This window comes from Anas platyrhynchos, chromosome 4, assembly GCF_047663525.1.
Source record: "Anas platyrhynchos isolate ZD024472 breed Pekin duck chromosome 4, IASCAAS_PekinDuck_T2T, whole genome shotgun sequence".
Classification (NCBI taxonomy): domain Eukaryota; kingdom Metazoa; phylum Chordata; class Aves; order Anseriformes; family Anatidae; genus Anas; species Anas platyrhynchos.
Genome location: NC_092590.1, coordinates 54,872,752 through 54,899,274, shown reverse-complemented (window position 1 = coordinate 54,899,274; position 26,523 = coordinate 54,872,752). Strand labels below are relative to the sequence as shown.

General features: G+C 34.3%; 1 protein-coding gene across 5 annotated transcripts in view; it reads right to left on the bottom strand.

Moving 5' to 3' along the window:
* ATP8A1 (ATPase phospholipid transporting 8A1) overlaps positions 1–26,523 on the bottom strand; it is a 108,179-nt gene that overhangs the window by 17,451 nt on the left and 64,205 nt on the right. For all 5 annotated transcript variants that reach the window (XM_038178298.2, XM_038178299.2, XM_027457162.3 and 2 more), the window contains 9 exons: positions 25,470–25,642; positions 21,214–21,397; positions 21,003–21,113; positions 15,495–15,569; positions 15,232–15,354; positions 12,717–12,795; positions 8,942–9,003; positions 4,585–4,641; positions 3,984–4,091 (listed from right to left, as the gene is read on the bottom strand). In XM_038178298.2, coding sequence (XP_038034226.1) covers positions 3,984–4,091; positions 4,585–4,641; positions 8,942–9,003; positions 12,717–12,795; positions 15,232–15,354; positions 15,495–15,569; positions 21,003–21,113; positions 21,214–21,397; positions 25,470–25,642 — 972 coding nt within the window. The remainder of the gene's footprint in view (positions 1–3,983; positions 4,092–4,584; positions 4,642–8,941; positions 9,004–12,716; positions 12,796–15,231; positions 15,355–15,494; positions 15,570–21,002; positions 21,114–21,213; positions 21,398–25,469; positions 25,643–26,523) is intronic.

Sequence of the window (26,523 nt, the reverse complement as noted above, 5' to 3'; positions counted from 1 at the left end):
ATTTCCAGTGCTGCCCAGTGACAGGACAAGAGATAATGGGCACAAACTGGAATACAAGAGGATCCACCCAAACATCAGGAAGCACTTCTTTACTGAGCACATGATGGAGCACTGGCACAGATTGCCCAGAGAGGCTGTGCAATCTCCATCCTTTGAGACCTCCAGAAGCCACCTGGACGTGGTGCTGGGCACCCTGCTGTGGGTGTCCCTGCTGGAGCAGGTGCCTCCAGAGGGCCCTGCCAGCCTCTAAGATACTAGAATACTAGCTTGAATACTGACTTTGCTCTCCATTAGATTAAAATAAATTCTTCTGTCAAATCAGATCTTAGACAAACTTCTTCTCTGAATACCTGAACAAAGAGCTGTTGATGAGAGTTTGAAATATTTAGAGTTACATTTATTTTTTTTTTTAACATACAAACACACACACACAAACCAACAAAACTTCTGTAAGGGATTAAAAGCTATATATATCTATATTTAATATTTAATATTTTAATATTTAATATTTTAACAAGTACAAATCCATGTAAGTTTGCCATGTTCAATAATAAAGACAGAAGCAAAATTTAAAGAATACTTTTAAAGTAGTATATTCTAATTTATCTTTTCTACAGCTAAATCACCCAACAAGGAGTTTTATTGTTTTTCACAAAGATTCTGCAAGCCTCAATCAAATAAGCTGAAATTCTGTACAATACATGTTTTGTTCCTTAACTTTGATTTCTGTTAATTTTATATAATCCCCTGGGTCAGACAGAGCAGAAAAAGATGGGGCTCCGGAGAATTTTGAAGTGCACTTCTACAGTATCACAATAAAATTAAGAAGTTCTGCAGATACTGAACTTTTGATTTTAATCTCATTGTCATACTTTTTCTTTCAATATATAATTTTAAGCTATTGTATTAATCACACAGGTGTATAAAAAAAGCTCTAATAACTCAGGCACATGTTATCAAACTCAAAAGAGTCAGGAGTTACTAGTGTGAATCTCACAAGTTGTTTTTTTTCCCCTCCGCAATTAAAAGTTTTCAACTTAAAACACACCCACATTTGTTTAAGCAAGATAACTTCACCACCTTATAAACTTATCATTTTTAATGCAATTAGTTATTGCGAGAGGACGACACAGACAAAAATATAAATCCACTGGATCATAGATTTGAAATGCATGTTGTTCAGCATCACAGATCAGTTTTCTGTGTATTGGAGAGTCTCAAAGGAAAATACCTCATAAAATATGAAGAGATTTCCATTTACTTTTACATATTTATGCAAACCATGTGTGGTTTCAAAGTGAGAAAATACTGCAACTGTGTTTAAAATACTGAACATACAATCCACTTCTTCTCCTTGCTAATATTATATGTGAAAGAAAATTATATCATCACAGAAGAGATTCATATAGTTGACTTATTTGGGTCTACAATGAAAATGTTCTTTTTGTAGTCTGTAGTGGCAATTTTTTCCAACTTAAATGGCATTCCAATTTCAGACCAGGTAAATCACAGTAATGTGAAATTAAAGAATGAATTTGGACCCATGTCATTGTCAACAGTTCGCACCACTAAGTTAGTATTACATGAAATAAGCAGTTTCTATGTATAATGCTACAATTTGTAGAAAACAAACAAACAACACAGAAATTCCCTTCAGCATGCTTTATCTGATCAGGCCAAAGCAAAATAGACAAAAAGCTACAGAAATACAGGTGAGCTTGTTATCTTAAGTTCTACCAGATGTACTTGGATAGTTCACTTCAAGTGTGAGTCATGACTTGAAGCAATTTGACAAACAGCGTTTTAGTTTGAATACTTATGAGATGCATGGATTTGCTTCAGTGAAACCCAGTGAATTCTGCCCTGCCTGTGAGGAAGCTTCCAGGATAGCACAAAAAAATCAAAAAAATGGGTTCCTTCCTGAGCCACAGTATTTGTCAACAGGACTGTCTTTGGCCACACAGAATACAGCTCAAAAAGACAGATAAGATTTTAAAATGAGTGCTTAAGATCTGTGTGTTAGGAAACATCGTTCTGATGTTAAAGACTTCTAACTTTCTTAGAAAGAAAAAACACAACCAGAAAGCAACACCTCAAACAACTGTGTGCATGTACACACATCTAAAGCTACTATATATGCATATATGCATAACCAAGCACACAAACTCTTATTAACTAAATAATTAGATCCATTTCAAGTATGGATACAGTTTTATCACAGCAAATAAAGGAATTTGGATAGATCAGGTTACTTTGGTGTTACATTGAATCCAAAATGTAAGAGTATTTATTTTTTGTTGGTAGAAAACTCACTTTAAGAGCAACAATTTTTCAAAGTTTGTAGGAAAGGCATTCCTTTCAACACCATCTTTTATTCGCAATTCCAGAGATGGTACACATGCTAAGTAAAATATTCACCTATTTGAACAACGAAGTAGCCACATTTATGTCATACCAAGCATAACACATTCTGTTGTTCCCACTGTGCTACAAAGGTTATTCTGTCTTAAAGAACAACCAGACAACACACAAACAGTTTTGACAAATATCTCTTAAAAACAACAACAAAAAAAAAACAACAACACAAACTCCAGAAACATTCTAAGACACTTCTTCTAAAAAATACAGTTTATAAATATGAAGAAAAATGCTTAAGTATGATAACTTTAATTACTTTAATTTAGAATAATGTACATAATTTTTTTTTGGAGTAATGGAGGCAACAAGATAACATAAAATTCGCCTTTACATAGAGGGGTAGAGGTTATAATAGACAGGAAAACCAGCATGAAATTATATAATTTCAAATTCATTTTTTCCATAGGTGTCCTAGTACTTAAGTCAATTCCTTGTGTTTTCCATTATAATGTAGCAGTCACGTAAATGACTATATGTTATTTTTCCCATAACTACTTATGTGGGAGGTGAGAATAGTGGCTCTGATTTACATCCAAGCAAGGAAAGGATATTCATTTAAGTTTCCCACATCCTGCACGTTATTTCGAATTGCTGAGTTAAAGGCATCCACTCTTCTACTTGGTGTATGGCTTAATTTACTTGATAAGCTTTGAGAAGAGAACCCCTGAGAAGAGTATTGTTCTGAAACAAGCAGGTATTCTCAATTTCTGATTCCCAATAAGACTGCACACCTAACTTTTCAGCTCAGGAAATACTGGCCATTCCCAGAAGCAGACATGAGTGTCTGGGAAATTTATACTAAGTGTCAGATGTTTCTGGAACTGAATGGATTTGAGAATTTTAAAGTTCCATTGGATCCTGACAGGAAATTGTGCATCTTTTGTGGATTCAGTCCTATTTGCAATAGTCAAGAGTATTTTACTCTGTATTTTACAGAGTATTTTACAGACTATCGCAAATAGTCAGAGTCAGTATTTTACATAAATACGATAATAAATGAAAGAGAAACCAATAATTACTGTCAAAAGATTAAAGATACATTACAATAATAATGCACTCAAAGAAGCACATTAATTGAAAAGTAAACATATGCATGATGATCAGCTGCTCATGCAACGTTGTGGCAACTCAAATTTCCGAGATATTCTAGTTTCAAAAAGTTAACAAATTTGCAAAATTGAAGATGTAAGGACAGCCTTAACTGATATTCTACCAATGTACTAACCAATTAACTACATGTACTACCTCATAAAAAATCTCCCACCGACTACGTGCTGTAATTCTGAATTTGGATTCTCTATAGAAAATTAAAACTTACTAAAAATATGTAAAGCAGCTTACTTGTCTAGTCTTCCTTTCTAGACCACATAAACCCAACCTGTTACAGAAGAGTAAAAACTCACTGTATTTTAAATAAACATGACAACCACACTGAAGGTATATAAAAAGTGAACATCTTATATAGCGCTTAGCTAGGAGAAGGATCCAATAAAGATGAGGCCTGTACTAAAAACTGAGACAATATTCTATGCACACATTCAGAGATTAGTTAAAATATATTTTACCTCTCCTGACATATCAGGTGCCATAGGAATGACTGGCCACAAAGAAGAGTAGATTCCAAAAAACACTATCCAAAGTGCTATGCTGCCCCAGATAGCTATATGGCTAAACTGTTAAAAGAAACAAGGAAAGAAAGAAAACAACAAAATCATCACAGATATATCATGATACAAAGATCTTTGCTACTTGGTACTTACAATGTGTTTCTGATATACTGGGTGAAATTTCCATGCCTAGTATTTTAATTCTGTTACTTCAGTTCAGTACTTCAGCTGTTTCTTAAAGCAAGATGATACCTTCAGCAGTAACGTCACTGAATTTTAAACCAATTTAAGCTCAATTACAACCAGTTTATAGTCACTTAATTTTTCTAGTTTAAGGATTATTTTAAGCCTTATCCCAAAGTCCTCATTTTCAGTAGTCAGCATTATTATTTGTATATGTATATTCTGTCTTTCCATGCAGTCACCACAATTTAATTTGATAATGTGGGGAAGACCAGCAAATTATAAGGACATAATATAATAAGTTAGAAGAAAACACAATTATTCATCCATCATGTTTTATCACACATTTGAGAATATGATAAAGACATTTGCTTACCAAAGTCCAATACGAGGTCTCTAATCCCGCCTTCAAACACACAGTTAGAACCACAAACTTTAAAAAAAAAAAAAAAAGGAAAGAGAAAGAGAAGAGGGATTCTTACTTAATGGCAATCTTACATAACACATACAAAATTGATTTGTTTGGTCATCTTTCAGGAGAACACAGAATAAAAGGTTTCATTATTTTCGTACTTTATGCGCATTTACTTGCATAAATGAAATAAGAGAAAGAATGATCAATGTCTTCAATTTAAATGGGATTTCCTTAATAATATTCAACAAAGTACTGTGTGTGTCAATGCACCTATGCAATAGGTTTGAATGCACCAATGCATTAGGATCCAAACCCAGGTTAGTAAAGCCAAGTGAAATCATTTCTATGGACCTGCAGAAATTATGGAATGGCCCCTCTGATTTAATAGAACCTGCTCCAAAAATGTAGAACTCTCAGCAGCCTGAATGCAAAATTTTTTTAGACCATAGATAACCGTTTTTTTGCTCTTTTTGGTACACATGTAAGTTTAGATCTGAGGTTTAAATACCCATTTGAAATTACCACAGTAAAATGCCAGTATAAGATTTAAAAGTACATCCAAGTAATGAGCTAGTAATACAGTACTGACAATTAGCTTCCACTAATAAACTTCATTCATTTTATTTGGAAAACTCTTCATTTATATTAAGAATTTTAAATATTTCCCTTGCCTCCTAGAACTCTGGGAGTCTGCCTTTAACTGAGTTGATAATTGCTGATTCTATGTTATTTTGGTTACACAGAAAGGTTTGTGAAAGCTGTAGTCCACTTAATCAGAGATGACAGCTACACTATGGCTATTGAGGAGATGACTACAACTGTCTACACAAAGACAGGTTTGGAAGATCTAGATGCAGATTCCCTTGAATCTTGCAGAATCACTCTATACAGTTAATTCCTTATGGTTTTGTTGCTCCCTACTCCCCTTGATGCAAACTAACAATAGCTCACTGAATCCTACCAGGAAACAATATATTAAATTGGTATTTTGTACAAAACATTGAGTTACAAAGACCTCTCAAGCATATTTGTGCATGTATTTTCATGTTACACTACTCCTATTTGAAATTTATGTTTTAAGAAGTAGTTCCAAGACAAGATATGAATCTGTGTGTGTTCTGGACTTTGTTTGTGGATCCAAAGAACCTGTATTAATTGCTGAATCCCTTTCCTACTGATTTTTGCACAAGTGATGAATGTAGACTTCTTAAAAATCTATTAAAAGCAGTAAGAAGAATGAAGGGTAACTTAGCCTTATTATTTTGATTTTCCAAAACAATGAGTGACAACTATCAGTGTACATACAACTTCACATTGCAAATTTTTTTCCCCCCTCAAAATTTGAAAGTCTCTCAAATCTTCATGTGTGCTCCAGACTTCCTTGAATTCCGTCCTGTGCAAGGACAGGAATATGTCAATTGCAGTGATCATCCCTCCCAGAACTTTCAATGTGAAGGGAAGGAAAGTGCAGAACCTAGAAAGCAATTGAAAAAGAAGGTTGTTCTGGACTTATAACGGTGAAATAATGGTTTCTTGGGAATTCTTGGCCATTCTGTAGGTAAATAACAAGCCATTAGATTCTTAAGATGGTGAAATTTCAGCTCTCCAGGTTGAAAACCAGTTATAGAAAGTGACAGAAGAATTGCACTGTCAGTTGTGATCTCTGATTCAGCATTTATGGATACAGCTTGACAAAGAGTACTGTGCAGGTCCATGTTACTATATTGAAACTATTGGAAGTTAACTGATTTCCAAGGCAGTGGAAATGCTACTATAAATCTGAAAAAGAAAGCTTTACTGTTTATGAGTCACCCAACATCACAGATGACACTCAGATGTTCTCCACTACCCTAAGATTTCAAGACTCAGCCATTAGTTGATGAGCAACAGTCCAAATGACAGCACTTTTTGGATGTTCAGTTCCATAGCATCTAGTGTAATCCACTAAACTCTCAGTACAGCATACGGAACTTGTTTTCTCCTGGTGCCAAGCCTTGCTTTCAGAAGGAAAAACAGCAGAATTACTACTTAGGATAAATTTCTGAGATCATTTCAGGACATAACTTCACCTGTGGTTGCAGCGCTATGTTGAGTAATTGGGTTTAACAACAAGTGTACAGTGTTAATCCACTACATATGACGGCTACTATAAAGGATGCTTTAAGGGTGAAAGTGGATGCCGGCTGTCAGAAAACTTGGCTCAGGTCCTAGGATAGGTGTAATTATGCAAGTCATGTATACATACGTAAAACTCACAAAATAAACTAGCTGAACTGAGCCAGGTTGCAGCTATTAGGTAAAGTAAACAATGAAACATCCATAGGGTCCAAACCTGGTGCAGAGAATCTCTCTCCCCAAGAAAAAAACATTTCACTTTGAATAATAGGTTGTTCTGGTAGATACTCTTTTGAAGTATTTCCCAATATTGGAGAAAGCAGTGGCAGACAAATAGATAAATGACTGACTTGTAAACTCTCTGGTGTTACAAGATCATAATACAAATAGGTGATTTACATCAGTTGAGCTACAACTGTCTGGACTGAGCTATGACAATGACTGTGACCTTACATCTTAATAAAATAAGACTTGCACAGGAAACACACAGGATATTCAATCCATCCCTAATGGAGATCAGTTCATCATATGATAGACTACATGATCAAACATGACTACCGCTGACAAAATGTGCTATGCTTGCCTTTTGGGACAGGAAAAGTATAGAGTGGGTGAACTTCTAGCAGAATGTGTTAACAAAGAGTTCTTCAATGTGGCCTGAAACAAACAGTTTAAAGTCCTTGTACAGCCTGACAGAAGAAACATTTTATTTTAACTGCCACACCAGTAGAGAATACACAGATTGGGCTCTGGTTATTTTCTTTATGTTCTCACATGGAAGTAAAAGGAACAGGATTGCATGTGCCCTTGCTAAGAAGGATGATGGTACTCTTGGATGTATTACACAAAGTATTGCCAACAGTTCAAGAGAGGTGATCCTTCTCTACTCAGCATCGGTGAGGCTGCACCTGGAGTACTATGTTCAGTTCTGGCCTGCTTGGTGTAAGAGAGACCTGGACATATGGAAAAAAAGTCCATGGAGGGCCACCAAGATGTCCAAAGGACTGGAGCGCCTCTCCTAGGATAAGAGGCTGAGAGAGCTGGGGCTGTTCAGGCTGGAGAAGAGGAGGTTCAGAAGAGTGGGGGGACCTTATCAATGTGTATAAAAACCTGAAGGGAGAGTGCAAAGAAGATGGAGCCAGGTCATTTTCAGTGGTGCCCAGTGACAGTATAAGAGGCAATGGGCACAAACTGGAGCACAGGACGTTCTGTCTAAACATCAGGAAGCACTTCTTTACTGGGAGGATGAAGAGCCCTGGCACAGGCTTCCCAGAGAGGCTGTGGAGTTTCCTCCTTGGAGATGTTCAAAAGCCACCTGGACATGGTCCTGGGCACCCTGTTGTGGGTGTCCCTGCTTGAGCAGAGGGGTTGGACCAGATACCCTCCAGAGGTCCCTGCCAATCTCAACCAGTCTGCACTTCTGTGAAAAATTAATTACATTCAACTTTGAAGAACAGAGGAGAGTGAGCACAAGTTTAATTCTGCTTCTCAGAGAGTTTATGGAAAACCCTCACCTGTTGGTTAAGACTGATATCTAATAACTGAGAAACAGGTATTTAGCTTCACCAATTTATTCAATGATATATAAAGATTAAAAGAAAAAGCAATAATGACTAATAAGTACAAGTGTAAAAGAGGATTGCTGTTAGGTGTGAGTCAAGTGTAATTAACTTTGGTACTTTGGTTGCCTTGAAAGAAAGATCCTATGTCCTAGTTTATTTCCATGCAGCTATACCTTTCTTTCAAGTTCCTATTATTAATAACAGAAGAAATACAGAACTTCATCTTCTTAAGTCCACAAACCAGCTCCACATCCAGTAAACCAGGATTTCTCCAATGAGGAAACTTACCTTAAATTAAGCAGAGTATTAATTGGGGAATTACAGTTCCTGCTATTTCAAAAATAGACAGTTTCCAGTAACAGATAGACACATGTTCTGCATCTTTATTTTATTAAGCTACTCTGTTTTGGAATCCGGAATTAGAATGCAAGACACTTCAAGGTTTTTCAAAAAGTCACCCAAGTATTATTTCTTATTCTTAAGGTACTACAGTACTTAAGGTACTCAAGTCTTCCATAGAGAGGATTACAAAAACAAAACAAAACACCACAAACACAATAAAACATCTCAGTAAGAGTTAAAGATAGAGCCAATAAAGATAGTCAGCTGATAGAGCATTGTATAACTGTAGCAATACTTACAGTATAAACAGTGTTTCCCAAAAGCAGATAATCTGAAGTTTTACCATTGCCAAATACAGTACCTGGGAAAATGAAACAGACACTTAGGTATCCACAACAGCATTAAATATATATGAACTCTTATTTTTGGTACAAAAGAGGCAGCAGCAGCTTCCACGGGGTAATAGCAGGGGATGTCTCTTTGAACTGTAGTAAACAGTAGGGGATATACAAGTTTTACAATTTTTAGTACTTTAAAACTTTCAGTGATTTCTGGAATTACCCTAGAAATGGGAGCTTTTCATAACATAATATACCAGTATGAGTGATATCATACCCAGTAATAATTTGAGTGAATTTTAAGTTTAGAGATACAGTATTTTACCTTCAGAAAGGTATGAGATGCAACAGCGTACTTTGTACCATATGAATAAACAGAAGATTTAAAGAATTGGATTTTCACTGGTTCTGGATATTTTGGTATAGAAACTTATCTTTGCTCTTTCTGCAAATCAGGATTTCTGAAATTAAGACTAAAACCAAATATATATTTGGTTTTAATTTTTGAGGTGCTTGTTGTTTGGAACATCTTCAAAATCTACCTTTAAGCTTCAAACAGAACTTATAATGACTGATAAGAGCGTGAGCTGTTCTGATCTCAGTTCAGTGACAGTTCCTAATAGATATGGGACACTATATTACTAAACTATCTACTGGGAATTCCTCTTTCTGATTTAAAAGTATTGGTCTTGCTAAACTTGTGTGTTCAGTTCAGAAATGCTTTTAGCACTCAAGATTGCTCCTATACTGCAACCAAACCAGAACATTTTCTCTGCTGTAGAGGTCCTAATCACTTGGATATTGCTTTTTTACTTCCATCATATAAAAATATAACAAATACTCTTTATGCAGGAAGGAACAAATGTTGTGATAATGCTGAGAGAAAAAGGAGGGATGTTTTTAATACATCTGTTTTGTGCAAAAGATGAATAAAGTGTTTTTTTTTTTTTAAATCACTGGATTGGATAGGCCAGAGGAAGGCGCCAAGCTGATAAAAGTGGTCTATAGCTGAAAACATTTGTTTTTCCCCACCATCCTTACCCTGCATATGGTGTATTAAAGGTTGCTAATTAAGCGTGTTTTCATATTTGTGTTGTGTATTTTGTCAGCCTTGATATCATCTTAGCAGATGCTTGAAATGAAATTTACTTTAGTTATGGATGAAGAAAGCTCCTTTCTAATAGCATTTCTGTGATGCTAGTTTACCACAAAAGAAAGTTCTCCGATTTATTGAAGAATAAATTAAAATAAACTCAACTCTGGTGGTACTCATTGCCTTCCTGGCACTTTACCTATTTAACACCTCTCTTTGTATAGACCTGCACACCATGAGGAAAAAAAGGAGTTCTGGAAGCCTGAAAACAAGGCTGAAAACATGGCTAATATTACAGCAGTTAGAGGGGCTACTTTTACGTATAAATTTGGCTTCTACCATTTACTGCTATGTTGACAAAATTGCATCAGAATTTTCCGTTAAGATTTATGTCCTTGTTGCTTTTCATATCCAGCTGACACTACATGGAGTCCAAAGACTCTAGTTTTATGTAGTGTCCAGTGCCTAGGTCCAATGGAGCAAATCATGACAAACAATTCTTACAAATCCATAGCTATTTGATCATGTATTTCTTTGTAGATGTTACCACAATGCACACAGTTTGAAATTTTCCACTTAGTCTCACTTGTCCCTATCCTTCTTGTCTCTAAAGAGTAAACAGAAGAAAACACAAGAAGGAAAAGGCTGTGAGCTCTGGAGGATTTTCGTGATCTTCTAGATTTTCAATGTTCTAACAATATCTGCTCAAATTTGCCCTCTGTTGCTTAGCAATATATACCTAGCAGTAAAGAGCAGAATGAAATAAAGCAGAGAAATAGGCAGGCAGCTGAGTCTGTTTCCATAGGTGGGACTACTAGAGCTCAGCACTCATGGACTCAACACACGAAGCTGTGCTATTCCCCATTCTTCCTCCATTTCTTCCTTTTCTCTCAGAATTGTCCTGCACTGCCTCTTCACTAAAAAAAGGTAGAAGCTAATAACTGTTGGCAGTAATCCCCTTCCCTGGTGAATCTCTGATGCTTGTAAACTCTTCCTTTGAGAACTAACAGTATTCTTTGTTTCTTCTTTATATACGCAGTTCTGTCTCTGATGACTATCAGCAGCTTCTACCCTGTGTTCCTCTCTCTGCCATGCAGAACTCATGCACCAGCTGGTCCCACAGTGTACACTTATAGCACACACCACGTACACAATCCAAGGTCTCATTTCTGCTCCTCTTGCTCACCCAGCCCTTCCCTAGGAAGGGAAGAGGAAGGCAAGGCATTTTTTTCAGACTTTAGGAGAGCCAGTTGTTGACTGTCAGCAGGTCATGGGCTGCAAGCCTGAGGGGCCTGCATGGGAGTGCTCTCAGGAACCCCACAGCCTTATCCAAATATCGCAGCTTTGCTGTTCACATATCAACTCCATTCTGCATCACTGCATACACTGAAACATTTCTGCATTATATAATGCATCAATCTCTAATGTGGGTTGGCTACAGCTTTGAATTTGGATTGTAGTTTGGATTTGAGGCTGTGGTTTTAGCATATAAATTAACATTTTGGGACCTCCTTTTTCTTGGGCTGTCTATGACCCTCTTCATGGCAATCAGCTGCCACTGAACATGCATCCAAATGGCTTTTTAGAGAAAACAGGCTGCTACCTACTTTCTGGTACCTATCAGAAGTCATTATAGAATACTGAAAGAAGTTTTTCCTTTAACATTTTTGGGCATAAGCAGCTGTGACTGTCTCACTCTTTAAGGTCAACCACGTGACTGTCTCACTCTTTAAGGTCAACCACGTACAGTCCCTACAGTTCCTAATGCCATTCCTACAGTTCCAAAATGTCCATGAAAACACTTCTGTCACCTGTACCAGAGCAGACTGCCTGGTGGTTATCAGGGAAACTGAGACAACTACTAGATGTACAGAAAAGTTGCTGCATACACACTATTGTTATTATTTAAATTGAAATTTTTCTACAGTGTGGAAGCAAAACCAGCCCACCCCTATTGGAGCTCCCATACAGACAAGTATTCCCAGAAACTAGAAAGAGTGCTTTCAGTCTGCTCTAACAAATATGATACATCTCCCAATTGTCCCATTTCCTTCTGCGTTTCAGGTGCATGTATGGCAGCTGAGTGACAGCACCGAGCCATCATAGATGTCCCCCTTGCACCTGTCACAATCCTACTGATACAGATGTTAACTAATGGGTTGTTATGCCTCTGAAGTAGCAGGAGAGATGGTTTATATAGGCAATAAAGGCTTAGAAAATACAAGAGACAATGCAAAGGACTGTAATATTTTATGATTTTTTAAGTACTTAACACAGATTATTACATAAAAATCACAGAATCACAGAATTGTCTAGGTTGGAAGAGTCCAACCTCTTACATAATTAAATAACACAACAATAACATAATTAAAACATAATTTTCTCCATATTGTTTCAATTTACTTCAAACATATTCATATAGTTTTATGTACATGATTACATGTACGTAATATTACTCCTACTTTTAAACTTATTTTAAGTAAAACATTTTAAATAGACCACATCTGCTTGAGTTCTAGAAATGGTATCTTGACACTTCACCATACAAAACTGTTAGTATTAATAAAGCATTACTAAGAAAAAAGGTATTTAGAAATGTAGTACCTTTGAAGATTTATATTTTTATTTTTTCATAACACTTACCATGCTGGAGGGCTTTTAGTGGAAACCAAAATAGAATGAATGAGTGGAAGAGGCCATTTAAACAATGAACCCAGAAAACCTAAGGGAAAAGAGAAATCCATGAGAACCATTTGCAATAAACTAGCTCTGTGAACCCTGACCTTTCTTTTTATCTGTGTGTTAGATTCACAAAATGTGTTTCTGTCAGGCCACCACTGTGAAGTAATATAACTGACAGGCACTTTCTGCCTCTTAGCTCTTCATGGGTCATTTGTTTATTTTTTATGTTTTGAAAAAAAGTGTGTATTATCTCCTCCTTTTAATTTCAAATCAGAAGGGAAATTAAAATGTATGCATATGGGAATACCATCAGAAAAAATAAGCTAAACCAGACAACTGGAACTATTGCTGCATTCTAATTAGGGAACTAAAATTACTTCAGTTTTTATAATTTACATCTTGTGTAATAAGAAATAACAGAACAATAACCCCAAGTTCTGTGTCTACCTGTCTACATATTTCCACATGCAAAGAAATCAGAAAAGGACAAATAATTATATCTTCCTAGGATTTCTCCTTACAAGCTCCATTCTTGAAGTGCATAGCTTCATCATATTGAATTCTCTTTAATGTGTTTGCTAAATAATTTGAATTTCACTTTCAAGCATATTTTATGTTTTATAAAAAGATCTTTCAAAAAGAACTGTATTAAGTTTAAGCAAAAACAATCTACTGATGCTTTCTACAATATATATCGTACAAAGATATAAAAAGACTCAAAAATATGTAACCTGTGTTCTTCAGGATAGCAATCGTTTTTTCATTAGCAATGCATTTGACAGTCATAGGCTTTGTTGTAACTAACTAATGTGTATTATGAGTTAAGGTGTTCAAACAATTGAAATTAAGTTGCCTGCCTCACAACATTTTCCACAACATCTCAGCCCTTTGTTAGACTATACAACTACACTAGGCTGAATGATCCAATTTACACTCCAACACTTTGCACATTTGAACTTGTGCTACTCATTAACCTTTGTCTCTCCCTCTTGCTATGTCATTACCAGAAGTTTTTATTTGACAGAAAGCACAGGTGGATGCAAGAAAAATTAGTTCTACTTTTCCATTTTCCTGACCAATTCTTATTGTCACATGCTAATCCTTTAACCTCTGTCATGACCTCATAACCTTTGATCCCTTTTACCATAACAAACATCTGCATCAACATTCAAGGCAGTCATGTTTCCAAATCTTTAACACCAACTATTCAACTTATATAGCTGGGAATTTTGTAGACATTTACTCCTAATGAGCATTGTATGGGAACAGCCTCAGAATTTCCAATGAAGTCAACAATACATCTGTGCAATAATAAAAATTGTATTAGAGTTATAATTTAAAAACAGAAAATCCAACAACTGTATCTCATGACATACATTATTGTATTTAAACTATTACAACACAGAAGTGGCTGTAGCAATGGACTATGAAAAGTCTTATACTTGTAAAAGTCTTATGTCACTGTGAAGTGACAGAAACTATTCCCTGGTTTCCTTACAATTTTCAGGTTTGGTTTTGTGGGAGAAAGGAAAGAGGAAGCGAGGAAGAAGAAGAATCTAACATGCTTCTGTGAGTGGGGATAGTTTAGATTAATAATTCTCTCCAATTTCATAATACGCTTGGCACAGACATGAATCTCAGAACGCTGCATCAGCTCTCCACATCTACTACAAATCATCACTTATAGGCATTCAGTTTAATAAGTTTAATTCAGTGACAAACTAAAAATGTCTCCCAAGTACATCATATAATGACATTACTTCGAATGTCCTAATTATATGTAGAAAAATCAAATTAAATCAAATTAGAATGAGCTCATACAAACATCACAGTATTCATGAAATTGCAGATTCAGGAAAAAGTTTAATTCTTTTAATACAGATTATTTATGGAAAAGTCTAGAGAAACTATGCATATTTTATATATAACTCCTACATTCTTGTCCAATTTCATATCCAAGATGAATGTTGACCATTTTCCACCCAAAGTGGCCTGATTTTTTTTGATCCACGGTGATGCATTTTTAACTGCCCCAAGTTTTTTTTCCAAATCTCAAAATTAAACCGTAAAATCACAACTCCAAATTGACAAAGAATAGTACGAAGTCCCTCCCTTTACAAATCTAATGACAGTTTTTATTGTCCTCTGCAACACTTCTCCACAGGCTTCAGCAATCCATTTCCATATAACAGTACAAATACATACACACCAATGACAGAGAGGTCTAATCACTTCTGCCTGTAGAAGACAGCTTTATTGCCAGCAGAGGAAAAAAAAATCAGAGCTGAAAAAAATGCTTGCTGTCTCTTTCTAAAATTGGATAAATACAATTTGTATTATTTATAGACAAGTCTACATCTGGAAACAGTAGCAATAAAAATCCTCTCAATTTTTAGACTATGAGAAATAAAACAGATAATTATACTGAATTGCCATTAACTTCTGCTTTAATTACATTTGATTTTTTTTTATCTACCTTGGTATTAAAGTCCAGTGCATTTTGGGAAGTCTTATATAACTCGGGATATTTCAGCATGTTTTCTTTCCGGCAGGATCTCTCAAATATTCCAAGAGTTAGCGGTGGCATTGCTGTAAACATCTAGAATACAGATTAAAAAAACAAACAAACAAACATATAAAACTTTAGAGGTGAGGACTTGCTTAAGGATCACTTGATAATTGCTTACTCAAGAAACTTTTTTCATAATTATGGTTACGAAAACACAAAAATTATCTTACCACATTGTAAAGACCTATACACCATCTTTCAAAAAGAATTTGTCCAGAAAAGCCGTTGACAAAAGCAAACCAGATCTGAAAAAGAGGAGAACCGTATTACTCTATCAGACCGTCTTACAAGGTCTGATAAGCAGATTTTTCTTTAGCTTCACAAAAAGGGGTATTTCTAGAACACATTTACAACACAGTTGAGAATGTTTTGGTTTAAACCTATATGAAAAAAGTAGTACAAAAATGACTTGCTTTCAGAACAGATGATGGGCAATCTAGTCCAGATGAGCAATTCTAAATTTCTAAATATGAAAATATTTCATGGAGGTAGCTATTTTCAGATGGAATTTTCTATACTTTAAGCAGTTAACAGTAATTTAGCTCACTGCATTTGTATTATATTATAAGTCTTAATGAGTTCTGAGAAACACAGAGAAAATAAAAGAGAGGAAACACCTACAGAAGCACTCATCTTCTAATCATTAACAAACCTCCTAACTTACAGAATTCTTAGCAAGCTGTAGTTTGGAAATGAAAACTATTACCAATACTCCTTTTTCATAGAAGCAACTCATGAGATCATGAGGCTTTACCAGAGCACTAAATCAACTAAAATGTAACAAGCAATGACTCAGTTACAGAATATTGTAGAAGCAGTTGGAAATCTCTTCTGTTTCATAAGCTTTATCACTTTTTGCTTAATGAATAAAAAATTTAATTTGAAAAGAATGCTGACACACTTTCTCATGTTTTTCAGCACCAGCATACAGCATGACTGCCCTCTTATACTTCTTACTACATATTTATATTAGTTCAATGACAGAGTGGAGAAGAAGCATGTCACTGTGCAGAGACTGTGCTACACTGCACATTTCAATTGACTTCATTATGAAAGTATGAATTACTACAAATTAACTGTTTATCAATATATACACAGGCTGGCATCCAGATAACCAGATCCTATGAACAAACTCATATTCTCTTATCACACGGAGGAATGTCTGGACATTTTTGTAAATACTTTGAGATAGAAAAAGTATGGAAGTTAGCAACTATTAGCACTAAAAAGGAGAATAATAATCCAGTTAAAACTGCTGTTTGTATAACCAATAAAAAGTATATATATTTATGTCCAATTATTGGAACATGACATTGTACAAAATTGCAATCATTAGAGCCTACAATACAAATATATAAAATACAGTTAAGTTTTAGAAGTCTTCTTAATGCTAAGTAACTTTTGTTGCAACAAGCATTCTTCTTTATTATGTTACAGTGTATTCATGGAAAAAGCAATATTATTTTACAGAATTGCTTTATAGCAGTTGATGAATCAGATTTTTATTAAACCCTGTGTATTTTGATTTTGGATTTTTGAAACAGGAGTTATGATTCCACTGTGGTAAATGTAGAAGACATTTACTAGCAGCATTTTCTCAGCAGTTGAGTAGGAGGGAATGAGTGTTCCTTACTAAACATCAGCAGAAGTTTTTTGGTATTTTACATTAAGCTAAAAGCTTGAATCTAATCCAGAACCTCATCACTACTGTTAGATACAAGTTGTGTTCCTCAATTGCCTTCTCTCTTTTCAACCTTCTGATTACAAGTAGTTCCTACATTATTTTACTCCCAATAGGAAGATGGCTCTTGAGAGGGGAATAAAGGACAGACACCATTACATGATTTACTCCTTTTTAAGATTCTTAATTTGAAAGGGTTTAGAGTGATGGAAAAAGACCGTATTAATAAAGAATACATGACTCAGTAACCAGGCATAAACATATATGCCTCTTTGCTGGTAATTTCTGACAGTTTAACAGAAGTACAACACTAGAAATAAAATAAAATAAAACAAGTTGACATATATTTGAGCTGTCATAACCAAGGAGTATCTGTAAAACAAAAACAAAGACAAAAACCACCATGAACTTTCTGTTGTGATTTCGCTATGCCTAAATACATATAGTGAATCTATTCCACATACTCTCTATTACTAAATGTAAGTGATGCTAAGTGACAGTTTTAAAGAAAGACAAGTATTTTAATTCACCACAAAATGCCATATATTAAGTTGCTAACAAGGCTCTTTGAAATGTTATATAGCACTTCATTCCTCAAATACCCTGTTGCTTTCAGTTTTATTTTGTACATAATTTAAATTAAAATGTTCAAGCTATTAGAACTCTGAAAACTGCAGTTTTACTGTAGAGTTGTAAAGAAATCCTGTAACGAATAACATTAGCTTCCTGAAAGCTTAGCATTTACTTTCTTCCAAAGAAAGCACATAAGTTACAGGCATTTCAGTTAAAACTTTCAGTGTAAGGAACTGGCACAACTCTTGGTCAGAATTCCAGATACAGTCCAGGAAGAAATGAAGTTTGGGTTCTAAAGTTCATGTTGAATCTATCAACAAAACGTTCAAATGTAGCTAAAAATCGATTAGTGCCCTCCAGTAGAAATCCTACTATTTAGTGGAATACCAGATAGGCTACTATAAGAGTGAGTATTTTTAATATCTAAGAAGAAACATGGGTTTACTTCTGCTCCAAAATAATTAGCAGCTCCATACAGGGTAGAGGTTAAGGGGAAGTAGGAGCAAGGGTAACTACAGCCCTCATCTCAACCTGCAAGAGGGGAGGAAAGTAAGTCAGACACTTACCCTAACTTCTGAACCTTTGACCCTAGCAAATGACACCCTTAACCTTACATGGCAAACAAACTCTACAGAGATGAGTACAGTATTAATAGTGACAAAAAACAGTTCCTTGGTTCCTAGTTGGAAATTTAATTATGGACAAGTGTATTTCATCCTGATTATGATGGAGAATGAAGGCAGCTGTATCAGAAAAATATGAGTTTTTATGACATATTGTACATCATGGTAATTTGGGGGCAGATGCAGATACTTAGGGCATATCAAATTACTAATCAAGCACCCCTATAATAGAAGGAAAGGAGACGTGTCTGAGAAGCAATTCAGACTGTATGTTGGGAAGAAGTAGAGGTTCAGATTATTTTGTAGTTCAATGGTACAGACCTTCTTTGGATAGGAAAGACTTAGCTTTGCAGCATATGCAAAATGAGATGGACCTCAATGCAGGTCTTTACATTGCTAAGTTTTCAATGCATGTAATTCATGAAAGTGGGCACAAACACTACAGGCTGCATGCATATATAACTTCTGCATTCAGTATATAACTTCTAATGTTATGTGGACTACTTCCATACTAAAGATAAGGTACATATTTAAATATCTATTGAGTTGTAAGGGAGTGGAAGGAAAGTTATTACTGACCACTTCTAATTTCTTATCAATAGGAGTTTAAATGTTGATGTTGATAAACACTAATCAGCGCACATGAAGTACTACTTCAGACCCTTAGCATTTTCTAAACCAAGAAACTAATGGCGCTCAGTTCATATAACCCCATAATTGCTTAGGAAAAAGGTTGTATTTTAGACTACATGGAATCTATTATATTACTCCTTTGATTAGTACTGTGCAGATGTTTTAAAAGATGTGCATATGTGTTAAAATATAACACATATATTAAGTAAAGGTAGATAGTATGAATTATTGTTAGCTAACAAAAAGAAACCTTAAACAAACAAAAACTTCCAGACATGTCTTTCATAGTACTATTTTCTAAATTCCAAGACAGAAGAGGCGTGGTCACAAAAGCTTCACAGACGTTTTCCTGATGTAGCATTTCTGCATATTAAGCAGAAGCTTACAAATACTCATTGAGCTCTCTGCTCCCACGCCTGATCTGTACAAAAAACTGAAAAGAGAGATTCAAGACTGGCAGTTGTCCCTTCCAGAGACATTCAATGATGAATTTCTGCCCATTCACTCACGGTATTGACATGAGCTATTAACATCTGTGAAAGATTTTGAACTGACAAATGTTGGGTACATAGGAATTGAAGTAGAAGTCTTCTCGTCTTCCAGAAAAGGAGTATATGATAAAATGTTTGTATGCATTATATATAAAGGGTCATAATCCACATTAAAATGATCTCTTTGCCTTTCCATCTGTTCAGCAAGTAGAGATTACTTTTTCTAGTATTTTGTATTTTTACTCTGTGATGCCTGTACCTTGCATTTAAGTTTATCAGAAAGAATACAAGTGGTGAGATATTTAAATTTATAACTTAAATAAGATATAAATGTTTGTGGGTGACAATGACATTTAGACAAATTAAGAAAAATAAGGAATATTTTCTAAAGCCCAGTTTAGTAAGTTTTTCTATAAACGCGAAATATACATTAATAGCACTTTGACTAAAAAGTTGAACAATTTGAAAAAAATAAATATTGATATAAGAGCTACTGCTTACTTTTAGAAGTAAGATCATTTAATTAGATATTTGTAAGTTTTTCTAAAGAGTCTATAAACTTGTTGCTACTTGCATTTAAATTAAATTTATTTACATTAATAACATGATAAAGAAGAAAGGGAAATTTAGAAAAATTTAAAAACATGTTAAGAAAAATGCATACTTTTTGGTTACACTTACACAGAATATATTTATTATAAGCATAATAAAATACCAAATTTTAAGTATTTTCAGATATTGCAACAGTATAAGATCACCTGCATAAATATCAAAATCAATAGTATTAACCTAATGTTTAGATCGTGTCTAACAGAAATATTTTTGCATTTTTAACCCATAGCATCATTGTTAATTTAAACTTTCAATCAAATATAAATATTGTTATTAGACATATTTGGTTATAAGAAAGCAAGGAAGAAGAAAGGAAGAGACTGTTGAAAGAACAGTAAATGAAGGGGGAAAAACATTTTAATAAAACTGTTAAATGGTATATTGAAAATTGTAAGGTTGCAATGTGGTCATGAAAACTACAGCTGTACATGCTGTCTTAACTATACAAACCAATAGGCATACGTTTATCACAGTACAGTCCTCTCGTACTACAGGATTTTTCACAAGATCCCATTCTGCTTAAAATCTCAGGTGAGAAAACTAGGCCAGCTACCTTAAGTAAAGTATTCAATTCATAAAATAGAGTCTAAAGAGGCATGGTTACCACAACAAGTAAAAAGTATGCCTCTGTGTAATTAAGCATGTATATAAGAACCCTAAGGATTGTTCCGAACAGCATCGTGAAGTTCAATGGTGACCTGAAAAAGGTCTTCAGTTTGCAAATTAGACAGTTAATGACACCTGCTGTATAAAGAGCTTAAGAGTACAAACCTCTTGGTAAATTTAAGGCTACTTAGGTACTGAAATGATGTGAAAGGCACAGAATTTTAATAAGTATGTTGCAGCACAAATATTCAGTACTAATACTAGATATTTAGTACTAAGACTACTGTTGGGATTTTTTAAAATTAAAAAAAATAATTCTAATATTCATCAGTTTATTGAAGATTCAGTATTAGTGTTTTACTGATATTTAAATGCTTCTTAAAAATCATATAAAATAACCAGAAGCTCAAAATAAGATTTTAATTTTATAAAGTAAAATTTACTTTACTGTAAAATTACCTCGATAATATAAAGGACTATGTTCTTGTAGAAACAATACAAGATGCATTTAGCTACTCTGTTATAATTCCAGGCACCATGAACCAACAACAAGTTCTTCAAATACTTGAACTGCAAAAAATGGGAAACAAACATACATTTAGAACACATATAGATTGATATTAATCCAATATTAAACTTTATTGTAGTATTTTACAGTGTAATGACTTACCTGAGCAATTGAGTAGTCTGAAGAATTAGCAGCCTGTAGACCCTCATTTCCACTAATACCAACACCAACATGTGCTGTTTGTATCATACTAACATCATTTGCTCCATCACCAATTGCAAGAGTTACTACCTTAACTTGTTTTTTGACCATTTCTACAACTTCAGATTTTTGAAGTGGAGATACCCTAAAGCATAACAGGGGAAAAAAATAACATAGAACTTTCAAATGAATGCACTTGCTAAACATACATATTTCTCAAAAAGGCAATAAAAACAGGTTAACTAACATCGCAGTCAGTGACATCATCTTGTTGTTGGCCTTTAGGCTATATGCTAAAAGCACATTTCCTAAAAAATTCACAGAAATCTTGGATTTGTGGCAGCAAGCTATTAATAGGACTAGAGATACACAAATCGAACAGCAATAGGCCCCTAAAATGCAGTACTGGAAGAAACCCCAACACTGCCACTAACAGTATTAACTTTGCATAACTGTAGATTGTTTCATATTTAACTTTTATGCTTTTTATTTCCCTCTGTTAGAATATTTATTTTATAAATAAACAATCAGATTTTTAAGAAAGAGATGTCAGAACAAACAGGAACAAATGACAAGTGTGTCTATGCTTGCCTTTGCTCACACACAGTATTCTAATCCCCATTGGGTTTCAGTAATGTCCTTGTAGTAATTCTAGTTCTCCTCTCCATGTACCAGAGAACACCTCCTCAAAGATCAATGTGGGTGATGCCCCATCAGCTGAAAAGAAACCCAATTCCTATTCTGTGCTAATTAAATAAAATTTCTTAATCTTTAAGTGCAGTAAGTCAGAAAGAGGTTTCATAAAATTTAATTGTAAAAAAAATAAAATAAAATAAGTGAAAAATAATACCGACTTTGTATAGAAGGTAGCTATTTAGTTACTTTATTCATCAGCTTATGTAACACATGCTATTAGATTTTTGAGAAGGGTACTTGGGATGAGTACAACCTTGTGGTGAGCTTGGGATGAAAGCTTCTGGACAACAATCCTTCAAAAGAATTTTCATGGTCTAACCATATCAAGAGGTATTTCTAAGATTTTTTTTAAATTTTATTTGAACACTGCTGATGAGTCTCAAGACCAGCCCTAGCCAGCTTCTGCAGAAGAGTCTTTAACTGAGAACTTTTTAATCTTTTCAACTTTCCAGGAACAGTGGCTTATTTCCCTTTCAGAAAACACTACAGAGGCAGCTGGAGGATGGCACTTTCATTGCCAGGTGAAAGCAAAAGTGTTCACTGGATACACCTGAATTTATGAAACCAATAAAAAATACCTTCTGTTCAATTTGTTTACTCTTAGCTGTACATTTTTTTACTACAGAATAATCAATTCAACATTTTTGTTGCACACATTAGTTAGAAGCCAATACAGAGTTGGAATTTAGTTTGTCTAAGTCTTTAAGCCAAACATCTGCTTGGAATTAATAACATACGCAGTTTTTTGAAGTGAAATGTCTACTGAGTATTTGTCAGCTTCATCTATGTTATGGCTACTCTTATTAAGAATTCATTGGTAATAAATGCCTCTGAACAAGTGAACACAGTCTGAAAACTTCAAAGAAAGTGATGTAATTTGTACTTTTAAAACCGACTGCTTAAAATTTTCAGTGCTTTTACATGGATGGAAAAGAGGCCTATGCTTTAATTTAGTCAGGATGCCATATTTAGGTGATTTAGATTAACTTAAAATGTTTTTTAACATTTAACATTTAAAAATCAGTATTTTTAAATGTTTTTTTAAACTTAAAATGTTTTTTGTTTTCATGCTGAGAAACAAGGAGAGGCAATTTTATTTATGGAAGAGCATGAACAAAAAAAAAAAATGATAGAATTTTGATTTTTCTGAAACATGTGATATTAAAAATACACATACTGGAACAGTGAGTGCTACAAGCAAATATTTTAGTTTGAAACCTGCAGCCAATTTTTAAACAACCACAAAGTATGTCAGAGCATATACCTAGACATGCATTGAAACCAGATGATCTAAATGTATTATGGAAATACAGAAGTGGTAAGGAAAATGCTACTAGAACAGAAACCTTCCTTTTGTTGTTTTATCACAGAAAAGTTAGCAGTAAAAGGCAACAATACGTACAAAATACCCTACAATGGTTTCATAGTTCGATAAAAACAACAATAATGTCTCTTCAAACAGCACAAAAGGTAGTTTCAAATCGAGGAAAGAAGAAGAAGGAACAGTGTTGAAATAGCAGTTCTACACCCATCTACTGCTTGTTATTTGTTATAATGAGCAAAACTGGAAACAACAAAACAAGCACAAAACTCCAACTTTCCCTCATTGCCATGACAAGCATGTTTATACACAGGATAAACTGTGATCAGTGTAAGACCTTAGTTTGAAGAAGTGCTTGAATCTTGGAGCTTGACTACAAAGCTAAGGCTTAAAAAAACAAACAAACAAAACAAAAAAAAAACCAAACACTAAAAAATCACAAGCAGAACACACTACTTGACAGAAAGGTTAGGAAGATCGTATGATCCAGGTATTTATTTGGATGCTACAAACCCATTTACTTTTCCTTTTGCAAGGCAGAAAAATAGGTCTACTTTGAACACAGCAATTTTGAGATGAATGTTTTATTTTAATGAATATCATTAAACTCTGCACCTGAACACAAGCACCTTCTACTTACTTATTAATCAAAAGACAGCCTACTAAGGTGTATTTACAACAGTTTTTACTTTTATGCACTCCTTCCTTTATTATCTTCCTTTAGATAGATAATAAATAGGTAGATAATAGGCAAGAAACTTAATTTATTGAAGGAAGATCTGAATTTTGGAAGAAATGATGCTGAATTCCAAGAATTACTTTATTCTTGTACAAAATCCAGGCTTTCTTTTCCATAGATTCTTTTTCTAAAGCAATTATTATCAGAGTACCCTACATAAAACAAAATGGAACTGCATGTAACAAACACACAGACATCTCTAAAACTTTCAGAAGTACATGGACTCTAAGAACCCACATTTATGGTACTTTTATATTGAGAAACAGCAGAATATTGGGCTTGTAGATGAGCCTGAATACTTTGTTTCTGAATTCACTGCTCCTGTTTTAATATACCCACCAGCTTTTTCCATACTACTACAGAGGTTAAAACAGTGAAAAATGTTCTGAGAGCATTAACTGGTTATCCTTCTAATAGTTACCTCAGACACTGATGAAAATAACAGCTATTTCCACAGTTCTGGATTTTTTTTAATTGTATTTCTAATAAAGATATCCTATCTGTGTTGCCAATGATCTTGTAAATAAAAGTCCTCGCTTCTGCTTTCTGATAGATAAATCACTTGGGCTAAGCCAAGTTCTTTGAAAGTCAACAGGAGCAGTTCGTATTTATCTAGCTACTAATCACCCAACTTCCCTTTTAGTTCAGTCATTTGAATGTAGAAGAGGTGATGTACTGCTCAGGAGATGTTTGTGGTTTTTGTGTTTAAAGCCATAAAAATGCAAATAGGTCCCAAAACGCACAAGCTATCAATTATACAGTCCTTAATATAAATACAAGAATGTTAAAAGGCAAGCCAAACTGCTTTTATATTGTTTATGTTTGAAAAATGTATATATTTCTCTTTAATCACAAAAAACTTCCCTTGTTAAGGTAAGTGTAGAGATCCAATAGTAGATGTTTACAGGAAAAGATTAAATGCTTGATTGCATTACAAGAACTCCAAAACAATCAGGAATAATAATGATAATAATAAAAAGGTGTTTCCATCAACTTCAGGAAATACAAATCACTCAACATAGTACCTTTAACATTTTTGTGCACTTTCTGTGCAGTGTAATCTGTGGCTTAGAGAAAAGGCAGGGTTATAAAATCTTGCCTATAGAGAAAACTCTACAAAAGAAACCAGATGTATTGAAACCTGCAGTTAACTGCAGTAACAATTTAAGGTTAAGATCAGTGTCTTAATCTTGCTGAGACTATTCTTTATGGATAACATGATTTTCCTGCATATATGCAACCTCAGTAACTTGGTTTGGCAGGTATACTCCTGTTTCAGGCTTCACTGCAGAAATACTTTGCTTGAATGATTGTATTTGAGAATGTTAGCAACTACATTTTTTTTTTTTTATTCCATGGTTAGAAGACCTGGATATAGATATTTGCTCTGACACAGAAACAGTGTTTTAATTATTATTTTTCAATAAATATATTGTAGTGAAAGAATAATGTAAACCTTACCTGCAACAAATAACAGCTTTGCATGACAAAGCCAAATCCAGGAAATACTGTCGCACTCCAAATGTCAAAGCATATTTCAGGGATTTACCGTCAATGATGAGAGCAAAATCATTTTCCTTCCTTAAAGCATCTCCAAGAGTACTGCAATGATGGCTAAGCGTCTCTCTTGTTCCCTATTGCACAAAAAATGTGTTGATTATTTTTAATTCCTACTATTTGTAGGTCTAATAATTCCTTCAGCAATCAGAAATACTGGCATACACTTGAGGAAATTTTCTTTTGATTATGCTATCAAATAGATGGTATCCATTAAAAAACAATTTGCAAATTTGCAACAGTCGTGCCATTAGAAACCACAGTACAAAAGGTATGTAGGATTGTTCTCACACTGCCAGAAATATCTAAATTGCTGTGGAACCTTTAATGCTCTTTGAATGGCAATAACAGTTGCATAAATGACTGCGAAAAGATATTACTAAAATGCGTTTTCTTTATACCTATGGGAAGGAAAACTCACATACATAGATAGATACTGCAAGAAAAAAAAATGTTCACAAATACAAAAAAAACAGTCCTAAACGTATAGAAAAAAAGTAAAAGAAATTTCAAAGATAGTTCACAATACAAGTACATGCATGATAACCAAAAGCTCTACCCATCAGATTAAATTTACGTTTTAAGGTAAGGCAGTGTCAACTACATGTCATATTTTGCATTTTTTCAATTGCTAAAGGAAGGTTTGACTCGTACCTGCTCACGTCACTGTTGTGTGAGCCAGTACAAAGAACTTCAGATTATATTCAGTATTCATCTGTATTCATACAGCAGTATTTTGTATTTAGCCTTTGGGTAGGTCTAGATAGTTACAATACAGTTCTATATTGATTGTCATGAAGAAAAAATAAATAAAGTTGCTTGTTTTATGTTTTTCAATGTATGGCCTTCATAGAGATACAACATATGCTTCAAGAACAATGAAAATTTGTGCTTATAAAAAATTCAATCTGACAAATTGTCACATCCTATGACAACAACATAACAACCAAACAATTGT